Source organism: Myxocyprinus asiaticus, chromosome 28 (genome assembly GCF_019703515.2).
Source record: "Myxocyprinus asiaticus isolate MX2 ecotype Aquarium Trade chromosome 28, UBuf_Myxa_2, whole genome shotgun sequence".
In the NCBI taxonomy this organism is placed as follows: Eukaryota; Metazoa; Chordata; class Actinopteri; order Cypriniformes; family Catostomidae; genus Myxocyprinus; species Myxocyprinus asiaticus.
The window spans coordinates 27387940-27412948 of NC_059371.1; the positions used below are offsets into that span (position 1 = coordinate 27387940).

The 25009-nt window shown below is 38.8% G+C and overlaps 1 protein-coding gene across 2 annotated transcripts in view; it reads right to left on the minus strand.

Annotated features, from left to right (window-relative positions):
* LOC127419155 (zinc finger protein castor homolog 1-like) overlaps nucleotides 1–25009 on the minus strand; it is a 163819-nt gene that overhangs the window by 56606 nt on the left and 82204 nt on the right. The window contains exon 3 of one of the 2 annotated variants that reach the window (XM_051660326.1): nucleotides 9490–9593. In XM_051660326.1, coding sequence (XP_051516286.1) covers nucleotides 9490–9502 — 13 coding nt within the window. In that variant the 5' untranslated portion in view covers nucleotides 9503–9593. Of the gene's footprint in view, nucleotides 1–9489; nucleotides 9594–20084; nucleotides 20220–25009 lie in introns of those variants that run through there. The other variant, XM_051660325.1, reaches the window with a different exon arrangement.

Sequence of the window (25009 nt, forward strand, 5' to 3'; positions counted from 1 at the left end):
TGGTATTTCAAATCCTAATAATGCCGTTGGAAGTGCATTATTTGTGTGAACGTGTGCTGACTGCAATCAGCTCACCAGAGTGAGGAAGTGGCTGTTAATGACTGCTTAGATTGGCATGTCCTGCTCTCTCTCTCTCTCTCTCTCTCTCTCTCTCTCTCTCTCTCTCTCTCTCTCTCACTCTCACTCTCTCAGACAGGAGGAATATGCACGGTCAAGCTAGGATCTGACATACTCTTTCACACCTGGCATCTATTGTAGCAATTGTTCAAGAAACAAACTTGTTCACTCTGAGACTTTGCAGATTATTTAATTGTTTAAATCCGAAACCTCAATTTATCTAACAATTGTGACCAGTGTGATGTGGGAAATTTATATCTGTATGCACAGTTTTGAATGGTTTTTCGACGTAAACACATGCTAAACAGACGTCTTTGACCATTAGGCCATATCTAGCTTTTTGTTTCAGTACCTCCTGCAGGGGCACCGTTTTAGACACTACGTCAAGTTAAAAATTATGTCAACTTTTAAAAGTACCAAAATGCATAAATGTAAATGTAAAAGTGTCTTGCAAGACCTGCGTTCTGTTCTATACATTACGCTGCATCAATTTTATTTAGCACAAAAACTAAATGGACTGAATGACCCCTAACAAATTACAAAACAGAATATGCATTAAAGGTGAAGTGTGTGTTTTGTGCGCCATAGCAGTTTTCAAATATTTGTCCCCCGAACACTTCCCTTGTCTTCCACTGGTGGGCAAACAGATAGTCCTGCCCCAACTCTCTTGAGCTAATGTTAGGCTTGTTGGGATGCTTCAACAAATAGACCAAACTTTTGAAGCAAAGCAATGGTGTTTAAACTTTTGGGGAAATCAACATTCTATCTACAATGCCTATCCACATTCAGCTGGGTTCAAATAAATTATTTTAACACTGAAACACACACACACACACACACACACACACCTTTCACGAAACAGGTGTTATGCACTATATGGCATTGGAATGTTTCTGATTATTTAAAGATTCTCCTGTCATCTTTATTCTGATATAATAATCCTTTTCTGTCTTTTGGCAGATTAACTGACCTAGCATGTGTTTGAGTGAACTCTTTATGTTCCAGGTGTTGGTCAAAAGCCCCATGTGTGTATTTCCTCACCTGCTAATGTTCGGACGCGCACACATGCTGAAATATTCCCCTATGTTTTTATTTTGCTAATTTACAGCTTTCGGGAGTTGGTTTCCCCACCGCCCTAAAGGAAGGGGAGCGGAAAGCCAGCAATGGCCCTGTTCTCCACACACTCTCATTCCCTAGCATTTGGCCTCTCTTTCACTTTTATTACACAAGAATAACAATACGCAGGTCTGCGACCCCCATCTACACAATTTGCCATATTTTTTCCAACAGTCGCTGCTGATGCTCCAAATTTCCATTTTCTGCATGCATATTTAATTGAGTTTTGTCCCAGTGGTGCGGAAATGATTTGTTTTTTGCTCTCTGTTCACTTGACTCCTCTTCGGAGTCGGTAACCCTGATTAAGATGTTCACGTTAATTTCCCAGCGCACACCTTTTTTTGTGCATTAATGGTTCTGATCTTCTAATTAAAACTTCTCAGCTTCGCTGCTGATCACCGCTCGTTGTGCTTCTGACCTGAAGTTTTAATTGCTGCGTCAGAGGCAATAATAATAATTTCTGGGTTCTGATTATTAAAAACATTGCCATTCCCAACTGCCGTTTAAAGCAGAAGAGATGTGGAGGATATAAAAAAACAAAGGGATGAGAAAGAGAATTAGTGGCTGGAAATATTTTTGGTCAGAACCTTGGTTATTTGAGGTTTTATACAGAAGTTTCTATGGGCACCGTGCATAGCTTTATATAGCGATATTACAGACACTTTTCATAGATTGTGATGTGTTTCCGCCTTTATTTGGCAAGGTAAATCTAGCAAACTTCTTTCTTCTGACTGCCATAATTCATTTCTCTCATTTGTTTTATTATTATTATTATTATTATTATTATTATTATTTTATTTATTTATTTATTTATTTTTGCATTTGGAGCAAATGGGAATGCAGATAAAATATTTGCAATGGGCTGCTATTTTCCTATATGCTAGAAGTGCTGTTTACCCTGCTATAGTTTACTGCCATGTTCCAAACCCAGAAATGTTAAAAGGGTTCATTTGAAAAATAAGTTAGTTTTAGCTAAATAAATAAAAGTCATGAACAATTTCAGGATTTATTTTTATAGATTTTCTCTTCGATAAGAGGCTTTCTCACTTGCACCCACATACTGAACATCAAGCCCCACCACTGCATTTGAAACAGGTTAGTTTGGTATCGCAGTATGACAGGAGGAACTGCGATTTACTGGGCAGGTTCACCAGGTTTGGTTTTTGCAGTGTAAATGAGGGCAAATATGACTACACAAATAAAAACCTTCTGTGAACTCATAGAGGTGGTAAGAAAGAATGCATTCCATGCAACTTATTTTAATAGTTTTGCTTTTGGTCATAGTATTGCAATTTGATACAGCATTTGCTTGAAGTCTAAAAGCAAGCTTGTTGCATTAAGAAGTTGTGTCGAAAATAAAACCTCAGCTGACGTTTGACAATAACACTGAAAGTATGATGGTGTTATATAAACTGCATATACTCTTATACACTCTATCATTCTGTCCTTTTTGTCTGATGGACTCTAATGGATTTTTCAGATTCCCATGCAGGGATACATTTTTTAGTGGAGGATGCACATCCGGACAAACCAATTATGCTCATGAGCTTTTTTCTGGGTTTGAGTTTTTGTTTTGGAGAGACAAATGTCTCAAAATATGAATGCAGAGGGCATGAACACACACTCGCTCACTCAAATCTGTTTTATTTTTAATTAGTTGGTTGCATATCTGCTTGCTTGCAGTGTGTGTTTTTCCCCATCAATATAGCACGTATTGCTTTTAGTCTGGAATGTGACCTTGCATATTGCATGCTGAATTTGGGCTGACCTTGAAGGACCTACAGTACTCTGACTGCTCTCTCTCTCTCTTTCGGAAGATTGGAACCTTCTGCCACATACAATATTCTGTTACGTCCCATTGCAGGTAACAAAAACAAACAAGCCGTGTAGAAAAAAAGGCACACACATACTTGCCGCCACGGACAATGTCCAGAAAATGCAGATGCATTTTATGATGGCGCACAAACGGAAAAGGGAAACATTTTGTTTAAGATACAGTTAGGCAGCAACCCTTCAGTTCTGATATTATAAGACAAAGCGTTTAAGATGTCCCCTGAGGACAAGAGGACTGGAACAGTTAAAAGGATAATTCACCCAAAAAAGACAATTATGCCATTATTTACTCATCCCCATTATAAACCCCAGCTGTATGCAGTTTTTTTTTCCTATTAAATGTAAAAGAAAACATTTTTGAAGAATTTTCATTATGCTCTTTTCCATACAATGAGTAAGAAATAACTGACCATTGGATTGTTGAAAAATAATGCACACCCCGAGGTGGTAATGCGGCCACGATGTGCAGCTGATTATTTTTTCAATAATTCAACGGGCCGGAGTGAATTATTCTACACCTTCAAATATCGTTCGGGTGTTTTATGTCAAGACAGTTTTCTGGTTTTCGTCCCTAAAATGCTCGTGAGTGGAATTACTTTCTTCCGCCACGGATTCAGCATATTTTTTTGATCCTGCCCAAGCCTCCATTGCTAGTTCGAAAATGTCACTTTAGAACTGACAACGGAGCCTTGTGCTGCTTACTGGAGCACTTACTGGATAACAAGGTAGTGCGTGTGTGTGGCGAAAGCAAGAGAAAGAAAGAAAACAGAGAGATCGCGTGTTGGATTAACTGTGTTTGCGGCTCTCGTCAGGAGAAACATTGCTTCAAAATTACCAAGATGTATGTTTTAGTGTACTTCTCAGTGTCACCATTCTTGTATATAGCATTCCCATGGTTACATAACTGTTTTATTAAGTCACAGGGGTCCATTATTTCGTTAAGTTAACGAAATAAGTTATTTTGGATTAAATAGAAACTGTTGTATTGATCAAGGTGCGACTCGACTCTCTCTCTTTCTATGTGTGTGTGTGTGTGTGTGCGCGCGCGCATATGTATGTGTGTCAGCATGTGTGAGTGTGGGTGGGACGAGAGAAAAAAGAGAGAGAAAGGGAGCGCAAGGGCGATTTTCATCTGAAATTGAAATAAATTTAGGATATTATAGATATTGTTTGTCATTCTTATCCAATGTACTTAGCCAATATCTTTGTTTAAGTTTGTTATCTTGCTGTGGTAATCTGTACGGCTCTTTGAAATAACTGAAATAATTGGTGAAGTGATATGGAACCGTTATGCGGTCAAGACCTGGAACTACTTCATAGCTGTGCATTTACTGGAAAATATTTGCACACCTTAGAACATCGTTCCTGTGGTATAACAGTTAATAGTGACTGCTAGCTCCAAAAATGACCAAAAAAAAGCACTTTAACAGTCTTTTGAATGCATACAATAGCTTTCTTTGAGGAACACTCAAAGGAATCACAGATGAGGAATCTTCTGGAGTCTTTCTTCTCTGACAATCATCCTGTGACGAGGAGGGCGTGGCCGGGCGTGCATCCTCTCGGCCCGGCCACGCCCTCCTCCTCGTCACACTTCCCCTCTGACAAAGTTTATTTCATTTGTGACGAGATTAAAAAATGGTACGTCTGAACTTCCATATTACAGGACTGTGTAAAGATTCTATTAGATTCCATGGAACACAACAGCATATGGGGTTGGCACGAAATGAGTGCGAGTAAACTGATGGAATTTTCATTTTTGGGTGCACCCCTTTAAAAGTCAAGGGAAAAGTAAGACAAAGCTCTGATATTAAACCTTCTGTTGAGGTGATGCAAATGGCTCAGCACATGCCATGATCAACAATCACACTTGTTAAAATTGTAGAGGAAGTCTGCCTCACAGCTGGCACCATGTTTAGGCCACTGCGGATACCTGGCCCGATTCCAACTCGAGAACCGTCAATTGTTGTAGCAGGCCTACTGTAAAAAAAAAAAAAAAAAAAAGATGTTTTTTTTTTTTTTTTTTTGCTTACACAGGTTTAAAAAGTAAAACCTGACAGTCTCATCATCTGTTTGATGAAAACGAAACATCATCTACCTTTTGATGGCAGTTCTGGCTCTTTATGAAAGGGTTAGACATTATAGTCCAATGTATAGCTTTTGTGCAAGGAGAGCCTGAGTTCAAATCGATACCTAACATATATTTATACCAGCACTCCAGGCTGCGACTAAAATGGTCGCAAATGTGACCAAAAATAATTGATTGCGACAATAATTTAAAATCTAGTCGCCATTGGCGACAGTGGGGTTGTGTGTGTTCATATGCGGTTTCGTCAGATATCATCTTGTGAGTTATTGTATATATTTTTAGAACACGCACAACCAATGTGTCTCGCGCCGCTTTTCACCCATTCTGTAGTGATGAGCTCGTTGCACCGCACGAAACAACAAACCCAGCACGAGAGTCGTGAACAAATTACTTTTTTTGAACTTTTTCAAGAATCAGCCGAAAAGAACTGAGGATGTGAACTCAGGAGCTCAGGATAGCAGTTTGAATCAGAGTCACTTTCTCAGCGAATCATCCGTTAGTGAGCTTACAACTGGGAGTGCAGACATTTCAAAATAAGAGTCCCATGTGTATTTCAGGCTTCTTTACAATTAAAAGTCAAGTATTGTGTACCACTTTTTTTTTCTTTTGGTAATTATTGATTGGTATTAGAGTAGCACAATGCACTCTTGTAGCCTCTGTTTCTGGGCCAACCGGTAACAGTAAGAAAGACTAAGGCAAAAATGTAAAAAATGTAAATCTTTTACCTGTTATATTTGTATAAATTATGAAAGGGGTGTGAACATTTATGAGACAAAAGGGAATGCAAACTTATCTTCTCAACTATATATACTGTTATTAAAGAGCCCATACTATGCTCATTTACAGGTTCATAATTTTATTTTGGAGGTCTACTAGAATAGGTTTACATGCTTAAATGTTCAAAAAACACATTATTTTTCTCATATTGTACATAACTGCAGCACCTCTTTTCACCCTCTGTTTGAAACGCTCTATTGTAGCTCCTGTCTCTTTAAAGCCATTTTAGAGCCATTGGCTCCTAAGTTATTTTTTTAGTCTGGAGCTCTGTATTTGAATGAACATGACTTCTGGTGGGAAGTTTGATTGAAGCATGCCCTGACACACAGGTTTAAATGACTGAGCTGGCATGATTTGAGGGCCAGGGCCCGGGCACCCATGTGCCAGCAGTAAAGGAAGAATTCAACAGGAATCAAGGCGATGCAGACAGTCTCCCAGTGCCACTGAAGGGCACTTGAGCTGAAATCTCCACAGATTAACTGCTTCAGATGTATTTTTGTCACGAGGAGCTGTGGTTAGTCGAGGGGCATTGGGGAGGCCAATTGACAAAGAAGGGGAGGGAAAAACGGGGTGGGCTACTCAGTTCTTCCAGCACAAGGGCACAACAAAGAGAGGTTGGTGGCCACTGGAGCCACCCAGACCGGAGTTTGTCACACAGAGTCATTATCTGTGGGGATATATTTAATTTATTGGTTCCGGAACTGTGCTGCTGAGTAAGCCAAGCCACCATTAGGGCCGTCCTCCTGGGGAAACAGCACACGGCACTCGATTAGTTACCAATTAAGAGTGCAGAAACCTCCACCTGCCGTCCATCAAGGGGAGCCCTCTCAGATAACCTCAGTGTGAAACCTAAAAAGCAACTTGTTTAGATGTTTAGAGATGCCCTCTTTCACCAGCATATTCATTTCTTTAAAGAGAAATGAGTTGTGGCACTTCTGTAACAAGAATCTTAAGACATCTTGACAGCATTTCAGACACTTTGCTGTTAAAAATAAATAAAATAATAAGCCGTGCAGCACAGTGCTGTTTGACTGGCTGTGTGTCTCAGGTAAAAGTGTGGCTTTTGCTAGAAAAATGCTTGCAAGTAGCACTTAATTGATTTCCAAGGTTACCCGTTTAAAAATGTTTTTTCAGACACTGGAGCTCAGACACATTCAATGTTTTTGAAGCAATTTCCTTGGATTCTGCTTACGTTTTATCGCACACCGGTGCACATCTCCTTCGAACGAGAAAAGGAGGTGACGTTAAGTCAAAAAACTACATTTCCAGAAAGGAAGCCTAGTTGACAGCTTCGATCCCCGGTCACCATTAAAACATTTGCTCTGCTTCACAGACTCTGTATTTTTTTCTACATTTTATGTACACAGGAACAATTTGCAGGTGCCCCCTTAACTTCTTCAGGTTCAGGTACCTGCCTAAAGATTCTTGGAGTCCTCCAATTGCCGTTCTACAACAATAATTTTTAAAAGCAAGCTGAAGTCATAATCTGGGCTTTATCTAAAGACGCAAAAGCCAGACTAAATTATGCCTGCTCTGACCCACCTCAGCACTTAGTCTCAAAGGCAGTTCTGATGCTGCTTTGGTTCTGTGTAAATGAAATGCAGCATCAGAGTAGCCTAAGGGGGCTTTCACACTCAGCACGTTTGCTTCGGTCCGATTCAGAGTGCGATTGTTCCTGGTGCCTCCCGCAGCGTTGGTCTGGTTTCACACTCACTTTATTCTATCGAACCCCGGTCCATTTGCGTTCATCTTACGTCATCACAAACACGCATTGTGAACACAATGCGACTCCTCATACTTTTTTTTTTGTTTTTTTGTTATTTTGGTGCCATTATGCACAGCAGAGTGAACGACAACTGCATATATGTGCGCTTCATGGTGTAACTCATCAGATGCCCAGGGGAAGGCGGCTTGCTGCTGCTCGCAAACGGCGTTTTTTGAAGAGACAGCTGATTGCAAGGAATTAATTTGCATCTTTGTTTACACTTCACGCTTACGCTCGTGTCCAAGATGAAGTTATCGCCACTGTCATCTATTATAACCTATATTTATAACCTATAATAGTATTTATATATAGTATTTATAAGGTGGATAGATAGATAGATAGATGTCGTCATCGGCTAAAACGCATGCGCAGATTACTTTACTTCCTGAACGAGTACGCACCCGAGTCGGAGTTGCTTTCACATTCATGCGAATCGTGCTACATTCCACTTGGGTTTGGTACTGCGGTGCCTTTTTTAAGTGAACCTTGCTCTGTTTCGAACTAAACTGCCAGTGTGAAAGCACCCTTAAACTTCGTTGTTGTTATGATAGAGCATATATTACATAATGTAGTTTCATATTTTAAAGTAACTTCATATTTTCATTCGTCATATTTCTTTATTCATGAAAGTATATTTAAAACATTAATCTCATAACATTATTTATGCATTTGTAACTGCTGGTACACTTGATGGAATTTATGAATCTCATGATCTTAAAAAAGTTTTAATGTAAAAGCTTATTCTTAAATGCTTAAAATTAGATTTGTGAGCAAATATAAATGGTGTATGATATTATAATAAATACCAATGTATGATATTTATTGCATGTTGATGCTTTCTTGCATGCCTTACCTTTATATACCTACAAATATAAAAGTGATTCGCAAAGATGCATTTACCACTTTTTGCAAAACCTGCAAACATTTCCGAACTATGTTAAAAGACACAAACCAGATAGTCTTTCAGAAAAAAAACAAAAAACTGTGTCTGCTCTTTTTTAAATCATCATGAGACAGTAGAAAGCAGCTCTACTAAAGGTGAGTTTGTGTATGCGTGTGTGTGTGTGTGTGCTATTTTGGTTGAAGTACACAAAAGGAAGTATTGCACACTGACTCAAACAAAGAATATGCTTTTGATAAAACCACATCAGCTTCTTGTATATTCTACACTAAAACAGCCTGGTTTCCTGATTTTTTTGATGTGATGTACCCTCATACGGAAGCTACACAAGTAAACAGCACAACAGCTCACTGCACAACAAAATGAGCGTGCACAAATGATCACAGACATTGATAACAGTCTCCAAACGAGCAGCGAGGGCAACATAATTAACATGCCATTGTTTTTCAAACACACTAAAAATGGCACAAATGCATTTCGAGCTTCAGCCACGCACAGGTCGCAATTTTGCATCTTACCTGCATTAGCATTCCACTTATTATTATTTTAAAGTGAAAATGTATACTCTGTTGAAGTGCAAATCTGATTAATTACCGTAACAGATTGCTGTTATCAATTATTAAAGCATATTTTATAAATATTCAGGTCTTTCATGCATCTAATAATGAAGGCTTTGGAGAAGGTTACTTCCTGTGCGCATCTTAACGTGTCAAAAATATCACACTTGTGTCAGTGTTTTTGCATTTGAACTCCAATAAAACCACAATCATGGCTGCCATTATCTGATTTTCACTCATCCACAATGGCAAACTATGGGGCCACATCATTGGCCCATGCACACACATGCAATATGAGATCATTTGAGGGGAGAATAATACATTAATGTGGTTCTACCTTCTGGACACATCTAGTCCCAGAGCAAGTGGAGCCATATGGTGCGATGCATATTCATATTCCTCAGTCTGCACCTCTGTAATGCTTAAACAGTTCTTCATAAACTTCAAATGGAGAAAGAAAAGATGAAAGAGAAAGATTTAAAGAAATACTGCAGTTCACCCAAAAAAAATATTCAACCTGATGTCATTTTAAAACCCATATGTCTTACTCTTTTGAGTGGAAAACAAATGGAGATATTTAGATATTTAGACATCAGGGTGAGTAAACAATGACACAGGGCCGTAACCACAATATACTTTGAGGGGGACAAGTCCCCCCCAATAATCAGATATGGCCAGATTGTCCCCCCCAATAATTGATATCCTTGTTGCTGTTCTGCTGCAGATCATTATGCACTGCTGTTTAATTGTAATTAAGTTGTTGCAGAAATAACATAATGGTTTTAAAAAAGTTTAATTTTGAATGCAGTCAGTAGTCTAACACCGCTCGTCAATGTCATATGAGCCAATCAAATCGATGAAGGTGGGACTCAAGTTTAAAAAGCTAAGCGGGAATCTCGTGGATTATTCCAGCGCCACGCATCAGCAAGCAGTTCAGGTTAAGAATGTTTGTGTCGTGAGATGTAAGTATCTAACTAAACATGTTTGCCCACTGTTTTATGATTGAAATTAATTTCCAAGGGTGCCAAGTATTCGCCATTTGGCAAAGTTCGCCGTTTTGAATTTAAAATGTCATGTACAGTCTTCTTTTAAAAGAGAACATTTTATTTTGAGTATGATTTGTCAGGTTTGTGCTCAAAAAAGAGCCACCAGTTAAAGGAGTAGTTCACCTAAAAATAAGACTTCTACTCACTCATTTACTCACCCTTATGTTGTTCAATACCAATATGCTAGGTTTTTTCTTGGAACATAAAAATAGATATTTTAAGCAACTCTATTCCATACAATAACAGTTTAAAGTGAGCAGGAGCTGTCAAGCTTCAAAAAGGACAAATACTATAAAGCACTATTAAATGTTCAGTATAAAGACATCATAACAGTAGTCCATATGAAAAGCGCACTATATTCCAAGCTTTCTGGGGCCTTACAACAGCTTTGTGTTGTATGGACTACTTATATTCTATTTTTATAATGATTTTTTTTTTCCTCTTTGGACCTTGACAGCAGTGGTCAATATGAACTGTTTTTATATGGAAGAGTGCAGTGTTAGGATCTTGAAGAAAATATTGTGTATAAAGATTGTACTGAAAACCACGAGGGACAACTTGAGGGCAGTATATCATTTTGTGTATTTTCTTTTTGATGGCCAGCTGACACAGTCATGTCATTTTACAGACACATCAATAATTAAAAGAAATTAAAATTATATGCATCTTTTCTTTGAGACAGCACAAAAAAGAAAGATAAGATGACTGAAACAGGCAAATTGCTAGCAATGCAGACCCAGTGTATGTCTTGTACTGTGTGAATACTTAAAAATACCTGTATCTTTTAAAACCAAACATTATACAATTATCGCATTTTAAGCCTTTACTATATTAAAGAACCAAAGAGGACCATTATATTTGTGACCTCAAAACCCGTGACCCCCCACCCCCAAAATGGTTTGGTCCCCCACAATGTTCAAGACATGGTTACGGCCTTGCAATGACATAATTTTCATTTTTAAGTCCATGTTGTGGTTTGTCTCTGAGATAAGGATGGGTACTAAAAACTGGTCACGGTGTAGTGTGTATGCGAGGTGTGTGTGAGCTGAGGTGTCTGGCTGTGGGTAAACTGTGTTGTCAGGTGGGCTTGCCACTCTCTCCCCAGCAGGGTAAATACCAGGCTAGGACGATGGGGAGATTAACACTGTCAGATCTGCAACAGTAACCCTTCATTATCAGAGCACCAGGGCCTACACACATGCTCACACACTGTCCTCCGCTGCCTGGGCACACAGTTAGTAATTACCAAACCTACCGATTCCTCTTTCTACCTCTCTCTTTTCCTCTCTGTATTCTCTCTATTACAATACCCAACATATTTATCTCACTACAACAATCTTTATGCCAATAATTTTGTCACAGAAATAGACATTTTATATGTCAGAACCATGGCTTAGTGGTTAGTGCATGTTGAACTGTGGTGTTCATGCTGGCAATGTGAGTTTGATTCCAGCTCATATAGGGACTTCCTGTATTTATACAGTACTGTGCATAAGTTTTAGGCACTTGTGAAAAATATTGCATAGTGAGGATGTCTTCAAAAATAATGCCATAAATAGTTTTCATTTATCACTTAATGTCATACAAAGTCCAGTAAACATAAAAAGGCTAAATCAATATTTGGTGTGACCACCTTTGCCTTCAAAACAGCACCAATTCTCCTAAGTACACCTGGACACGGTTTTTCTTGGTTGTTGGCAGATAGGATGTTCCAAGCTTCTTGGAGAATTCACCACAGTTCTTCTATATGTTTAGGCTGTCTCAATTGCTTCTGTCTCTTCATGTAATCCCAGACTGACTCGATGTTCAGTGGGGGGCTCTGTGGGGGCAATGCCATCTCTTGCAGAGCGCACTGTTTTTCTATTCTAATCTTTTCTATTTGCAAAAGTAATGTATGGGAGTCTAAAATTTATTTTTCCTATTGACACACTAAAGCTGAAGATATAAATAACCACCTTAAGACAAATGCTTTTGTGAAACATCTTAAGTGCCTAAAACTTTTGCACAGTACTGTATATATACATTTACAGATAGAGAGATAGATAAATAGACAGACAGACAGATAGATAGATAGATAGATAGATAGATAGATAGATAGATAGATAGATAGATAGCAGTAATTCATCACATTACAGAAGCAGAATGGGTTACGATTGGCATTTCATGTTGACTTTAAATGACGTGCCGCCCTTTTGCTGGGCAGCATGACATACTTGATGGCATGCCAGCCACTTTTACAGTGTGTGTGTGTGTGTGTGTGTGTGTGTGTGTGTGTTTAGTGTATTAAGTGCCGCTTTATCAAATTAGTTTGGTACCCAGCTGATGAGTAATAAAGGTACAGTGGAGCCCCCACTGACTCCCAGACATCAATCCTCTGAGTGAGAGCCAAACACAGGGCCTGGCACGACCTGAGGCGAACCGAGCTGCTCTCCCCACTGATCAGCTTATGGACTCTCTTCAACCAAACTAATATTAACACTGGGCATGTGGAGGCCTTCAGCTGTCTTGCCACTGTGTGGAATAATCCTTAACTACTACTGTAACTATAGTTGTATACTTTCATTAAAAAAAAAGTGAGAAGGATTATTTTACCCAATATTTATGTCTATTATAGTTTAAAGTATAGTGGAATTAGCTAAGCAAGCTAAGACATTAGCTAATGTCAAACACAATTTCTAGTCAAGCCTCTATGTGAGGAAAGCTATTTATGAGGTGTGCAATTGCATATGATGAGCTTTCAGAACTGCCTACTAATGAGGTTCAATGTAGGTTACGATGCTGCCTCAGAAGGCAGCTGACTTTATCGGCAGTAGGTAGCAAAGTAGGTTTTCCAACAGAAATAATGTGTATGGATGGATGCTGTAAGAGGTGGGTATGAAACGAGCCCCTCCACTGATGGCCTTTTATCAGACCATTTCTGTTGGCTTTTGTTTTCATCTTGTTTATCGGAGTCGATGGCTTGCCGTTACCCATTTTTTCAAACGGCATCCTCTTAAAGTGTTGGCTCTCAGGTGCCGATCAGACAGGAGACGAGAAAGGAGATGATAGCGAGATCAAACAGAGAACTGAAAGGACGGAGGGAACAAGAGAGAAGGAGAGAGAGGGAACTACCACCGACTAATCTTGCTCAGCACTGGGCTTTTCCAAAGATACAACAAAATACAAAGCACCAGAAGAAGATGGTATGGAGGGGAGGGTGAGACATCAGAGGGCTTCACGCCCAACGAGGAGTTGTGCATGTCAGTTGTGAGAAGCCGCTGGGACCAACGGTAGAGAACAGAAGGTAGCAGCAGGCGGATCACAGCCGAACAAGGGCCCTGAGAGAGATTCTGTCTCCTCCACCCCAGAACTGAGATCAGATCGCACTCCGCAATCACACATTTATCCCACCCAGCTCCATACACCAACCTCTCCAACACAAATCCCATTAATTTCACAAGCTTTCAGATCTTCTGCTTCTAAGCGCTCTACTGTCACTATGATGTTGAAACTTTTAGACCCTCTATAATATCACAGGGTCCAAGGCGTTTCTGTAGGTATAAAGTGAAGTTGTCAGCTATACAGTGGCCTAAAAAAGTATTTAGACACTTAAGTCACACTTTAAAATAAAGACTTTGAATTATATAACTAGATATCTATAAATCTATGGGTGTGTGTGTGTGTGTGTGTGTGTGTGTGTGTGTGTGTGTGTGTATATATATATATATATATATATATATATATATATATATATATATATATATATACACACACACACACTGGCGGCCAAAAGTTTGGAATAATGTACATATTTTGCTCTTATGGAAAGAAATTGGTACTTTTATTCACCAAAGTGGCATTCAACTGATCACAGTGTATAGTCAGGACATTAATAATGTGAAAAATTACAATTACAATTAGAAAAAAATGTTCAGAACTTCTTAAAATACTAAAAGAGTTTTCATCAAAAAATCCTCCATGTGCAGCAATGAAAGCTTTGCAGATCCTTGGCATTCTAGCTGTCAGTTTGTCCAGATACTCCTGTAGCACTTGCCATAGATGTAGCTGTCTTGTCGGGCACTTCTTACAGTCTAGCTGATCCCACAAAAGCTCAATGGGATTAAGATCCATAACACTCTTTTCCAATTATCTGTTGTCCAATGTCTGTGTTTCTTTGCCCACTCTAACCTTTTCTTTTGGTTTTTCTGTTTCAAAAGTGGCTTTTTCTTTGCAATTCTTCCCATAAGGCCTGCACCCCTGAGTCTTCTCTTTACTGTTGTACATGAAACTGGTGTTGAGCGGGTAGAATTCAATGAAACTGTCAGCTGAGGACATGTGAGGCGACTATTTCTGAAACTAGAGACTCTGATGTTCTTATCCTCTTGTTTAGTCTGTCTGCCATCTGGCCTTCCACATCTCTTTCTGTCCTTGTTAGAGCCAGTTGTCCTTTGTCTTTGAAGACTGTAGTATACACCTTTGTACGAAATCTTCAGTTTTTGTCAATTTCAAGCATTGTATAGCCTTCATTCCTCAAATCAATGATTTGAAGCCATTTCTTTTTTTGCAATTTTTGACCTAATATTGACCTTAAGACATACCAGTCTATTGCATACTGTGGCAACTCAAAAACAAACAAATGTTAAGCTTCAGTTAATGAACCAAATAGCTTTAAACTGTGTTTGATATAATGGCAAGTGATTTTCTAGTACCAAATTAGCAATTTAGCATGATTACTCAAGGATAAGGTGTTGGAGTGATGGCTGCAGGAAATAGGGCCTGTCTAGATTTGATCAAAAATTACTTTTCAAATAGTGATGTTGCTGTTTTTTACATCAGTAATGTCCTGACTATACTTTGTGATCAGTTGAATGCCACTTTGGTGAATTAAAGTACCAATTTCCTTCCGAAACAGAAAATCTGTACATTATTCCAAACTTTTGGCCGCCAGTGTGTATATATATATATACATACAGTACCGTTCCAAAATCTTAGGCACATAAGATGTTTCACAAAAGCATTTGTCTTAAGATGGTTATTTATATCTTCAGCTTTAGTGCGTCAATAGGAAATATAAATGTTAGACTCCCAAACATTACTTTTGCAAATAGAAAAGATTAGAATAGAAGAACAGGGAGCCCTGCAACAGATGTCATGGCCCCCACAAAGCCCCCCACTGAACATCGTGTCAGTCTGAGATTACATAAAGAGACAAAAGCAATTGAGAATATATAGACAGAAGAACTGTTGCAAATTCTCCAAGAAGCTTGGAACATCCTATCTGCAAACAACCAAGAACAATTGTGTCCAGGTGTACCTAGGAGAATTGGTGCTGTTTTAAAGGCAAAGGTGGTCACACCGAATATTGATTTAGCTTTTTTTTTTATGTTTACTGGACTTTGTATGATGTTAATTGATAAATGAAAACTATTTCTGTCATTATTTTTGATGGCATCCTCACTATGTAACATTTTTCACAAGAGCCTTAAACTTTTTCACAGTACTGTATATACTGATCATTTATCAATTAACGTCATACAAAGTGTATGACATTAATTGTATATCACAATTCCAGTGGGTCATAAATTTACATACGCTAAGTTAACTGTGCCTTTAAGCAGCTTGGAAAATTCCATAAAATGATGTCAAGCCTTTAGGCAATAAGCCAGTCAGCTTCTGAGTTGCACTGAATTGAAGGTGTACCTGTGGATGTATTTTAAGGCCTACTTTCAAACTCTGTGCCTCTTTGCTTGACATCATGGGAAAATCTAAAGAAATCAGCCAAGACCTCAGAAAAAAAAAATTGTGGACCTCCACAAGTCTGGTTCATTCTTGGTAGCAATTTCCAAATGCCTGAAGGTACCAAGTTCATCTGTACAAACAATAGTTTGCAAGTATAAACACCATGGGACCACGGAGCCATCATACCGCTCAGGAAGTAGACGCATTCCGTCTCTCAGAGATGAATGTAATTTGGTGCGAAAAGTGCAAATAAATCCCAGAACAACAGCAAAGGACTTTGTGAAGATGCTGAAGGAAACAGGTAAACAAATATCTATATCCACAGTAAAAACGAGTCCTATCTCGACAAAACCTGAAAGGCTGCTTAGCAAGGAAGAAGCCACTGCTCCAAAACTGCCATAAAAAAGTCAGACTACAGTTTGCAAGTGCAAAAAGATCTTACTTTTTGGAGAAATGTCCTCTGGTCTAATTAAACAAAAATTGAACTGTTTGGCCACAAAGACCATCATTATGTTTGGAGGAAAAAGGGTGAGTCTTGCTAGCCGAAGAACACAATCCCAACCGTGAAGCATGTGGGTGGCAGGATCATGTTGTGGAGGTGCTTTCCTGCAGGAGAGACTGATATATACATACACTGGCAGCCAAAAGTTTGGAATAATTTACAGATTTCAGAAGGAAATTGGTATTTTAATTCACCAAAGTGGCATTCAACTGATCACAAAGTATAGTCAGGACATTACTGATGTAAAAACAGCACCATCACTATTTGAAAAAAGCCATTTTTGATCAAATCTAGACAGACCCCATTTCCAGCAGCCATCATTCCTTATCCGTGAGTAATCATGCTAAATTGCTAATTTGGTACTAGAAAATCACTTGCCATTACATCAAACACAGTTGAAAGCTATTTGGTTCATTAAATGAAGATTAACATTGTGTTTGTGTTTGTTTTTAAGTTGCCACAGTATGCAATAGACTGGCATGTCTTAAGATCAATATTAGATCAAAAATGGCAAAAAAGAAACGGCTTTCTCTAGAAACTCATCGTCAATCATTGTTTTGAGGAATGAAGGTTATACAATGCTTGAAATTGCCAAAAAACTGAAGATTTCATACAAAGGTGTACACTACAGTCTTCAAAGACAAAGGACAACTGGCTTTAACAAGGACATTTTATGTCCAATGAGATGTGGAAGGCCAGATGTACAACTAAACAAGAGGATAAGTACATCAGAGTCTCTAGTTTGAGAAATAGACAACTCACATGTCCTCAGCTGACAGTTTCATTGAATTCTACCCATTCAACACCAGTTTCATGTACAACAGTAAAGAGAAGACTCAGGGGTGCAGGCCTTATGGGACAGCACAAACACCTTTCAAGGGAACTTATTTCATACATCACCTTGACACCAGTTGTTTAAAAGTCATTGCAAAAATGGCTGAAAAAAGTTATTTCTAAAAAATAAAAAAATAATTAAAAAAAATGCAAAAGCTACTTGGTTTGAAATGTTATTTAATGCAATGTAAGTCATTCATTTTTAAGTGTGACTTAAGTGTATAAAGGGGTTCAAATACTTTTTGGGCCACTGTATATCTTTAGGTCGATCTGTATGTATGTCTATCCTTGTAAATACAGTAAATGCCAAAAAGGGTCTTTTTCAGGTCCTTTAAAGGAACAGAGAATCTGGACATCAACAGGTGACACCAGCATTAGAGCAATGCTCAAATAACACACAATTCCATTCTCATTCAGACTGGCAGAACTCTAACTAAGCATGCTTGAGGAAAAAAACATCTTTGATGAGGGTTTCCCTACTTAAAGATGGTGAGAAAAGAGATCTGAATGAGGCAGCTATCAACTTGACGGATCTGATTGAACTGAAACAAAGATCTCTCTGCAATATGAGTTTAGTTAGGTGAGTTACGGTCAGTGTGCTGCTGGGAAAGATTGTATTTATAGGGGGATTGAGTGGGTTTAAATCCCTGCTAAGAAATAAAGTCATCCGCATGCAAACTAGGGAAACATTTCATTCAGCTTAAAACGTAGTTAAGAAAAGGAAAAGTATTCCTCCAAGGAAAAGTTTTGTCCACATGCTGAGATGGAGGAATATCACATTCAGGGGAGCATGCATCTTTAAATCTCATTGAATGCTACTGAATATTCTCTGAAAAGAGAAGATATGAATGAAGTAGCTGGTTCCTTTAAAATTACATGCGTTTCTTGGGAATACCTGCATAAAGCTATACTTGTTTTGGTGATTAGGCTCGTACCATGTCAAGCCTTGAAAAAGTGCTAAGAACTTCTAATTAAAGTCTATATAAACTATCAAAACCCACGCTATTCCAGTCCTTAGTATCTGATATATTTGAAGACAGCGCCTTGAAATATACCTCTCCTCTGGCTGAACGCTCGCACATCTCTCCCTACCCCCACCCAGTAATCACAATTATTACTTAAAAAGGCTCTATTTCTACATTAACTTAAAAGGCCTATATCTTTTTCTTTCCCTCTTAGTTGGTGCACCCTCACTTACTCTAAGTATCTCTATAAATCAACAGTTACTGTTAACATGTACTCAACAATTCAGTCATAAATCTCCCACCGTGAAAACAGAGGGGAAATATCTGCTCAGTAAAATCTCCTGTGCTGGTGTTTATGCACAGAAACACGCACATGCTACCGCACAAACAAACAAATAAATCCGCTGGGACATCAGAACCACTGCCAGATCACAACGGAAACGCAAGCCAAATTCAATTGTGACCTCACCTTTCACGGAGGGCTCAATTCCATCAGCTATAGAAACAAATCAACAAGAGGGTGAAAAAGAGACAAACTACCGTTTCAGTGTGCCTTAATTTTCAGGCCTGCACTGGGCCCAATTCAGCAAACTGCATGCTTGGCAAAGCACTGAGCTCCATGCAAATGTGTGTTTAGATTTAAAGACTCTGTATTTATTTAACAAAAAGGGGAAGATCTAATTGAATTCCAGAACAGAAGCTGTGTGGAAAATCTTCCAGTTGACAGAGATGCTTCAGAACATCTATATCTAAACAAGCGCGTGAGAGCTCACTCAATAATAGCAGTCACTCGCTTAGCTGGGCAAATAATGCCACTTGTCATGTAACTGAGAAATTCTGTGCAATCGCTAGCTGAGGTCTTGCACGTAATTAAGAACAATAATTTGAGTGAAAAAGTACACACTGACTAATCCACATTTAATATAGACAGAAATTACAGGAGAACATTTGAATTAGAATTTAAGAACATTAAATATGTCACACCTGTGGAGCAGGCACAATGGCTGGAAAACTAAAGAAAATGTGTTGTTGTTTTTAAGGATTTACTACTATGCAAACAGACTAAATAAATGTGTGAAATTTTATATATAATTTAAGATTTTGTTTTGTTTTTTGTTTAAATTCTTAAAACTATAAAACTAAAGAAAATCGCATAATTCTTGTTTTTAATGGGTTAATACTAAGCAAACAATATAAATAAAGAAAACAAATAATGTAAAAAATAGATAACGTTTTTGAGAAACTCTAAAAGCTGTAATATTAAATAAAAAATGCATAATTTTTTAAAAATAATGTAATACTACACAATCTAAATAAATTATTTAAGAACTTAAATGTATTAATTAAAAATTATTAATATTATTATTTATTGCAAAAGTCTAAAGCTGTAAGACTAAAGAAAAAATCATATTTTAAGGATGTTATACTGCACAATCTAAATAAATAAAGTAAATAAGTTGATAAATTAAACAATTTAATAAATTACAATTCTAAAACCAGTAAAACTAATGAAACAATTGCATAATTCTTGTTTTAAAGGATATAATACCGTACAAACAATCTAAATAAAGTAAATTAAATCATTTAAAGTAAACATAGGTTGTTTTTTTTTTAGCAAACACATGCAATATCACTTGCATGCCCAAAAATAAAACTCACTCCTTAACCTCATATTTCCACTCAGTCATAACATCAGTGAGGTTTTACTTTACCAAAACACACAGTGAAAGTAATGAGTGTCTTTGTCATTCTACACCCTCACACCCACCCCACTCCAAAACATGCTCAAGCCACCAGCATCTCTGACTCTCTGTGTGTGTGTGTGTGTGTGTGTGTGTGTGTGTGTGGCGCCTGGCGCAGGTCTTACCTGGCAGGAGATAGCCCTCCTCTCCCTGTCTCACTTCTCCCTGCTGCTTTGGAGGGATTCTCTCCACAAAGCAAGGCATTTTTCTCTGCTCTCCCTGTGCGCCTTTACAGCTGGGCTGCACTCGCCCTCTCTCACTCTACCCTTCTCCCTCTCTGTCTCCCTCGCTCTCCCTCTCTCTCGCAGCACAGATGTCAGGGCTGCGCGTGTTTACCCACTTTACCAGTAGGGGTCCTTCAACACCCTCTCCTCCCCACAGTCACTGTGGAAAAACAGGCCCAGGAGAGAGAGAATGAGAGACAGAAAGATAGAGGGCAAGAGAAAGAAAAAGGGCCACTTGTTTGAAGTCGATACCCTGCGATACAAGGCTGAGTGAGCAGAGGAAAGCTAGACTGGTCAGCCGCTCTCCTGGAAGTCACTGTGAGCTCGGGCCGTTAAGTGAGTAGTGGAGAGAGAGAGAGAGAGAGAGAGAGAGAGAGAGAGAGAAAGAGAAACTGCCTGCAGCTGACAGTAACAATGTGCCACTCCATTGAAACCAGGCGCCACAGTATCACCTTTAAATCTGAAGTGTGTACATTTATTTGGTGTTAAATACCTTAATATGTAGACAGAGACAACTATAAGTGAGACATTCATAGGTTGATGCCCCTGAAAATTTTAAACACTGTGGTGCTTTTGACATTGCTATGGTTGTTTGAGCATCCCTAACAGCCCGACATGGCAACATAGGCTCAACCAGTGGTGTACGTATGGGCCGCCCTGTCTGTCTGTCTGAACAATGCCATTTGGGAACAATCATTATTTTTGCAACTCCTTTTGGGAATTAAGCTTTAACTCTCCACCTCTATTCCACTTTGTCAGATTTATTAAAGAAAAACATAAATAAATTAAAAGAAAGAAATGAGAGAGTAATTGACACAAGTCTGCCAGATTTGTCAGCTTTGGGCTATTCTTCAGTGGGGAATTTCAAGTTTTGCTCCTACTTGTGGGGCCCTTTTCACGTTGGAGTATTAATGCTGGAGCCGTTGCCCACACGGACCCTCTGTCAAGTCTGATGACAGACCCCTCTCTCTCTCTCTCTCTCTCTCTCTCTCTCACACTATCTGAGATGAGTCCCTTAGACAGAAGAATTTGAGACGAAGCCTCAAATTAATATCAGGAGCCGGACAGCCTCAAACTGTACATTATGGCAAGGGTGAGCTAAAAAACAATCATTCTTTAAATACGAGGTGTGTCGATGGAACAGGGGAAATAATGTGGAATGAGAGCAGGGATCTGCTCCTGGACACAAATGAGAGGATGAGCTGTGTAGCTTTGTGTGTGTGTGTGTGGTCATGCATGTGTGTGTTAGGGATGCTCGTACCCTCCTCCATGCGAAAAAGAGTAGCATGTGTTGCCTCTCAATTTATTCATGCATTGATTGATCAAAGCCAAAAAAAGTATTGACCTGCTGAATATGGAAACATGTCCACTGTTATTAAATTTAGAAAAGGACTTTCCATAGGAAAGAATTGGAGAGCAAATAGAGACTTTTGACTAATTATCCTGCTGAGATATCTAAAAAAAAAAAATGTCTCAAACTGTGCTCAAATTTACAAAGATGCAAAGTCTGCATTCAAATTCCCATATGAACCCAAACATTTATCATTACATTCTCCCACAATCAAATTATCAATGCTATGCAATACACATTATTTTTATAGCTCTACACTCTTAAATTCATGTCAACAATTGGCTCATTTGTTTCTAATTTTATTTCTCCAAAGGAACTTTGAGGAAAAACATTTCAGAAAGTGTATAGACAGAAGTTTATACTGAGAACTCCTTTAAGGTATAAAAGAGTAATGTCTAAGCAACACAGTTTCCCTCTGGGTTAATACCGGTCCTGTGTGTTAATGGAAGCAAACTTTGGTTCTCTATTTAGCGTAATGCTCATAAGGATATTAGAGTATTAGCTGGAGGAGGCTTAATTTGTTTATATCTCTGAACAGGATAAGAGGGGCTGGTGTAGCCGGACATGTTAATAGTGTTAGCATGAAAGCAAATTGACAGTGTTTGAGAGAAATTAAACAAACAGTGAAATAAAAGCAATACCTCAAACAAACAGGTTTAATGAGTTTCTGGTACTTTTTTCACAGAGCTAAAATTATCTGTAATGTAAAGATGAAGACATAACTATACAGTAAGTAAGCCATTTGTAGATTAAATTCCCCCAAAAGCTATCAAAACATTACTCTGTTTGTTTGAACATTACAGCCAGCCCGAAAAATCAACATTGGTCAACCTGGTCTAAAAGAATCACGTTACTATACTTACATTTTGCAAAATGATTTTTACATGGTTTGTGGTACATTTTGCGGCACATTACTGGTGAAATGGACACTAGAGGCGCTACAATGACTTTTATTCACTTTCACAAATGACGAGTGAAAGGGCAGATTATCAGTTCAAAAACACATACTTTTCGCTCTGTTAATCACACAGTGCTATCTTATAACATCAAAACACTTACTACAGAGCATAGCTTGTAAAGCGATACGTTTTAATATTTATATTTCATAACCAACTACATTCACAAGCTTGTTCTGGTGTGATTAAATTGTGTGGTAACTTAACTGCCGAAACTGCCTCAAGTGCTGAAAGTGTCGAAGAAGCACAACAAAATTATGCTTTTGCTTCAGCAGTTTTTCACATTTGCCTTTTATGACACTATCAGTTAGGGTTAGGTTTAGGTTTAGGGTAGGGAGGTAGGCTTTGTTGATATAAATCTTGACAGAACATTAACCTACAAAATAAAGTTGCTTTTAGTGCCACACAGTGGACATTTAACTTTGGAAGTGACTAGATAAGTGTAAGGATCAACATAATATCATTTAGCAAAAATGTTGCCAAAGTCACGTAATTTTCATAAAATCAGTTTGACACTGGCTCAACCAATGGCATGAGGTTGGGGCAGGAATATCCCGACCAATGGAAGACATTGGGAAGTGTTCCTAAAACCTGTTAGAAAACTGTCAGTATTGATTTGCAGTTCCTTTTGGAGATACTTTTGGCACAGAAATGACACACTCCACCTTTAAAATGTCTATTATTTTAAAAAGTAACAGTTAAGTATTGCCTTCATGTGTTCATTAAAAATCACTTTTAAATACATTTACTTAACCGAAGACCTCAGATCATGACACTTGTCGTCTTTTACTTTCTAACAGTCACACTGGCTGTCATTGTGCTGGGACATACGCATTCTCTCTAAATTGCTTTTCTGACAACTGATCTGTAAATACAGCCAGATCTGCAAGTCTTTAGTTCTTCTCTCTCTCTTTCCAGCATCATCAACCCTGGGCCTACAGAAATACAAACACTCTGCCCCCATCCCAGTCCCAAGGCCCCCCCCCTCCTCATTCTAACAGCCCCCCTACCCTCCTCCCATCTCCATTCCCTCAGCAGCTATAAAAACACAAATATGCCATAACTCAGCTTGCCCTGCCACACTGCCTCCATCTTGCCCCATACCATGGGGGCCCCTCAGGAAGGTCACCAACAAATGGCTTTACGATTCACTGCCCCTGAAATAATTTTGTGTATTAAAACCTGAATCTGCACTTTCTGGCATGAAAGCTTTTCTAATTATTGCGGCGTCCTTGGGATAGACACAGATCCTTCACACGGGGGAAACAAGCAACGGACCTGCCGGTTCAGCTGCCACAAACAACCGTCCTCCTTTTTTCCATCTTTCTCTCTTTCTCGCTCCTGTTCCACCCCACCTCCCTTCCTGCCCTCCTCTCATCTGCTCCCCTCTCACCGCTATATAGCTAACCCCCCCCCCCAATCTGTTTTCAAAGCGTGTCTGTCCTTTATTAAATTGTTTTCTTTTCCACATTATCAGTTGCCATGGAGACCTCATCTCTCGGATTATTTGAATTTCATTATATCTATTGATTTGGGAGCATTTCATCTTTTTTATTGTTTTTGTGTCAATTTTCGAAACGAATAACCATCTAATTTGCGTCAGTGCTGATTACGTTCGTCCCTCAATAGAGGTCGGCAGCTGCGCCGGGGAAACAAATCAATGAAAAACATCATAAAACTCGAAAGTACAATCAACCAGGATATGAGTTACATTCCATAGTTGCTGAAAGTCATCAAAAAATATATACTTTTTTCAAAGCCTCTGCATGCGAGTGCGTGTTTGCGCGTATTGTATGCGAATCTCTACGCCAGACCTTATACGTGCAATATATATGCATCAGAACAAGAATATGACTTGATATCAGGGGATGCTTTAGTAAACTCTATCTCCTCTTCAATGCCCCCCAGACCAAAACAAAAAATGCTTACTTTGTGTTTAAATAATTTATGCAATTTTAGCATTTATATATAAATTTTTTAATAAGCCGCTTGGAGCAAAGTGGCCATTAACAAAATACACAGCTGTCCAATGGGCCAGGCACTCTGGATCAATTGCACTTTTTTATGACATGATAAAATGCTTTTAAAGCAATTTACACAAATATGGGGGGAAAAAAACCTACACCCGGGCTTCATTTATTCACAAGCCAAAGTATTAAAAAAAAAGTCGTGCAAAAGCCAGCACGGGAGGATGGTCCCAGGCCTAACTGAATCGGACTAGCTGTCCTTTCCGCAAGGACATAAAGTTTCATTACCGATGCGCGCAGTCAAAGGCAATTTAGAAAACACAATGTGCAAAAGAAAAACATCAGCATATTGGAGGTGTTTGCGTATTGAGGGGCTCCAGCGCTTTGTTTCACAATTTTATGTTGATTATTTATTTTCGTGCAGGACAGTTTGCCATTGACACCCCACCCTCCCACCCACCCCGAGGGAGAGAGAAAGGGAGGGATGGATGGATTGATGGAGCAGGTTTGGAGGGGGGCATATCCAAGGTGAGAGAGATTGTTGGGATATAA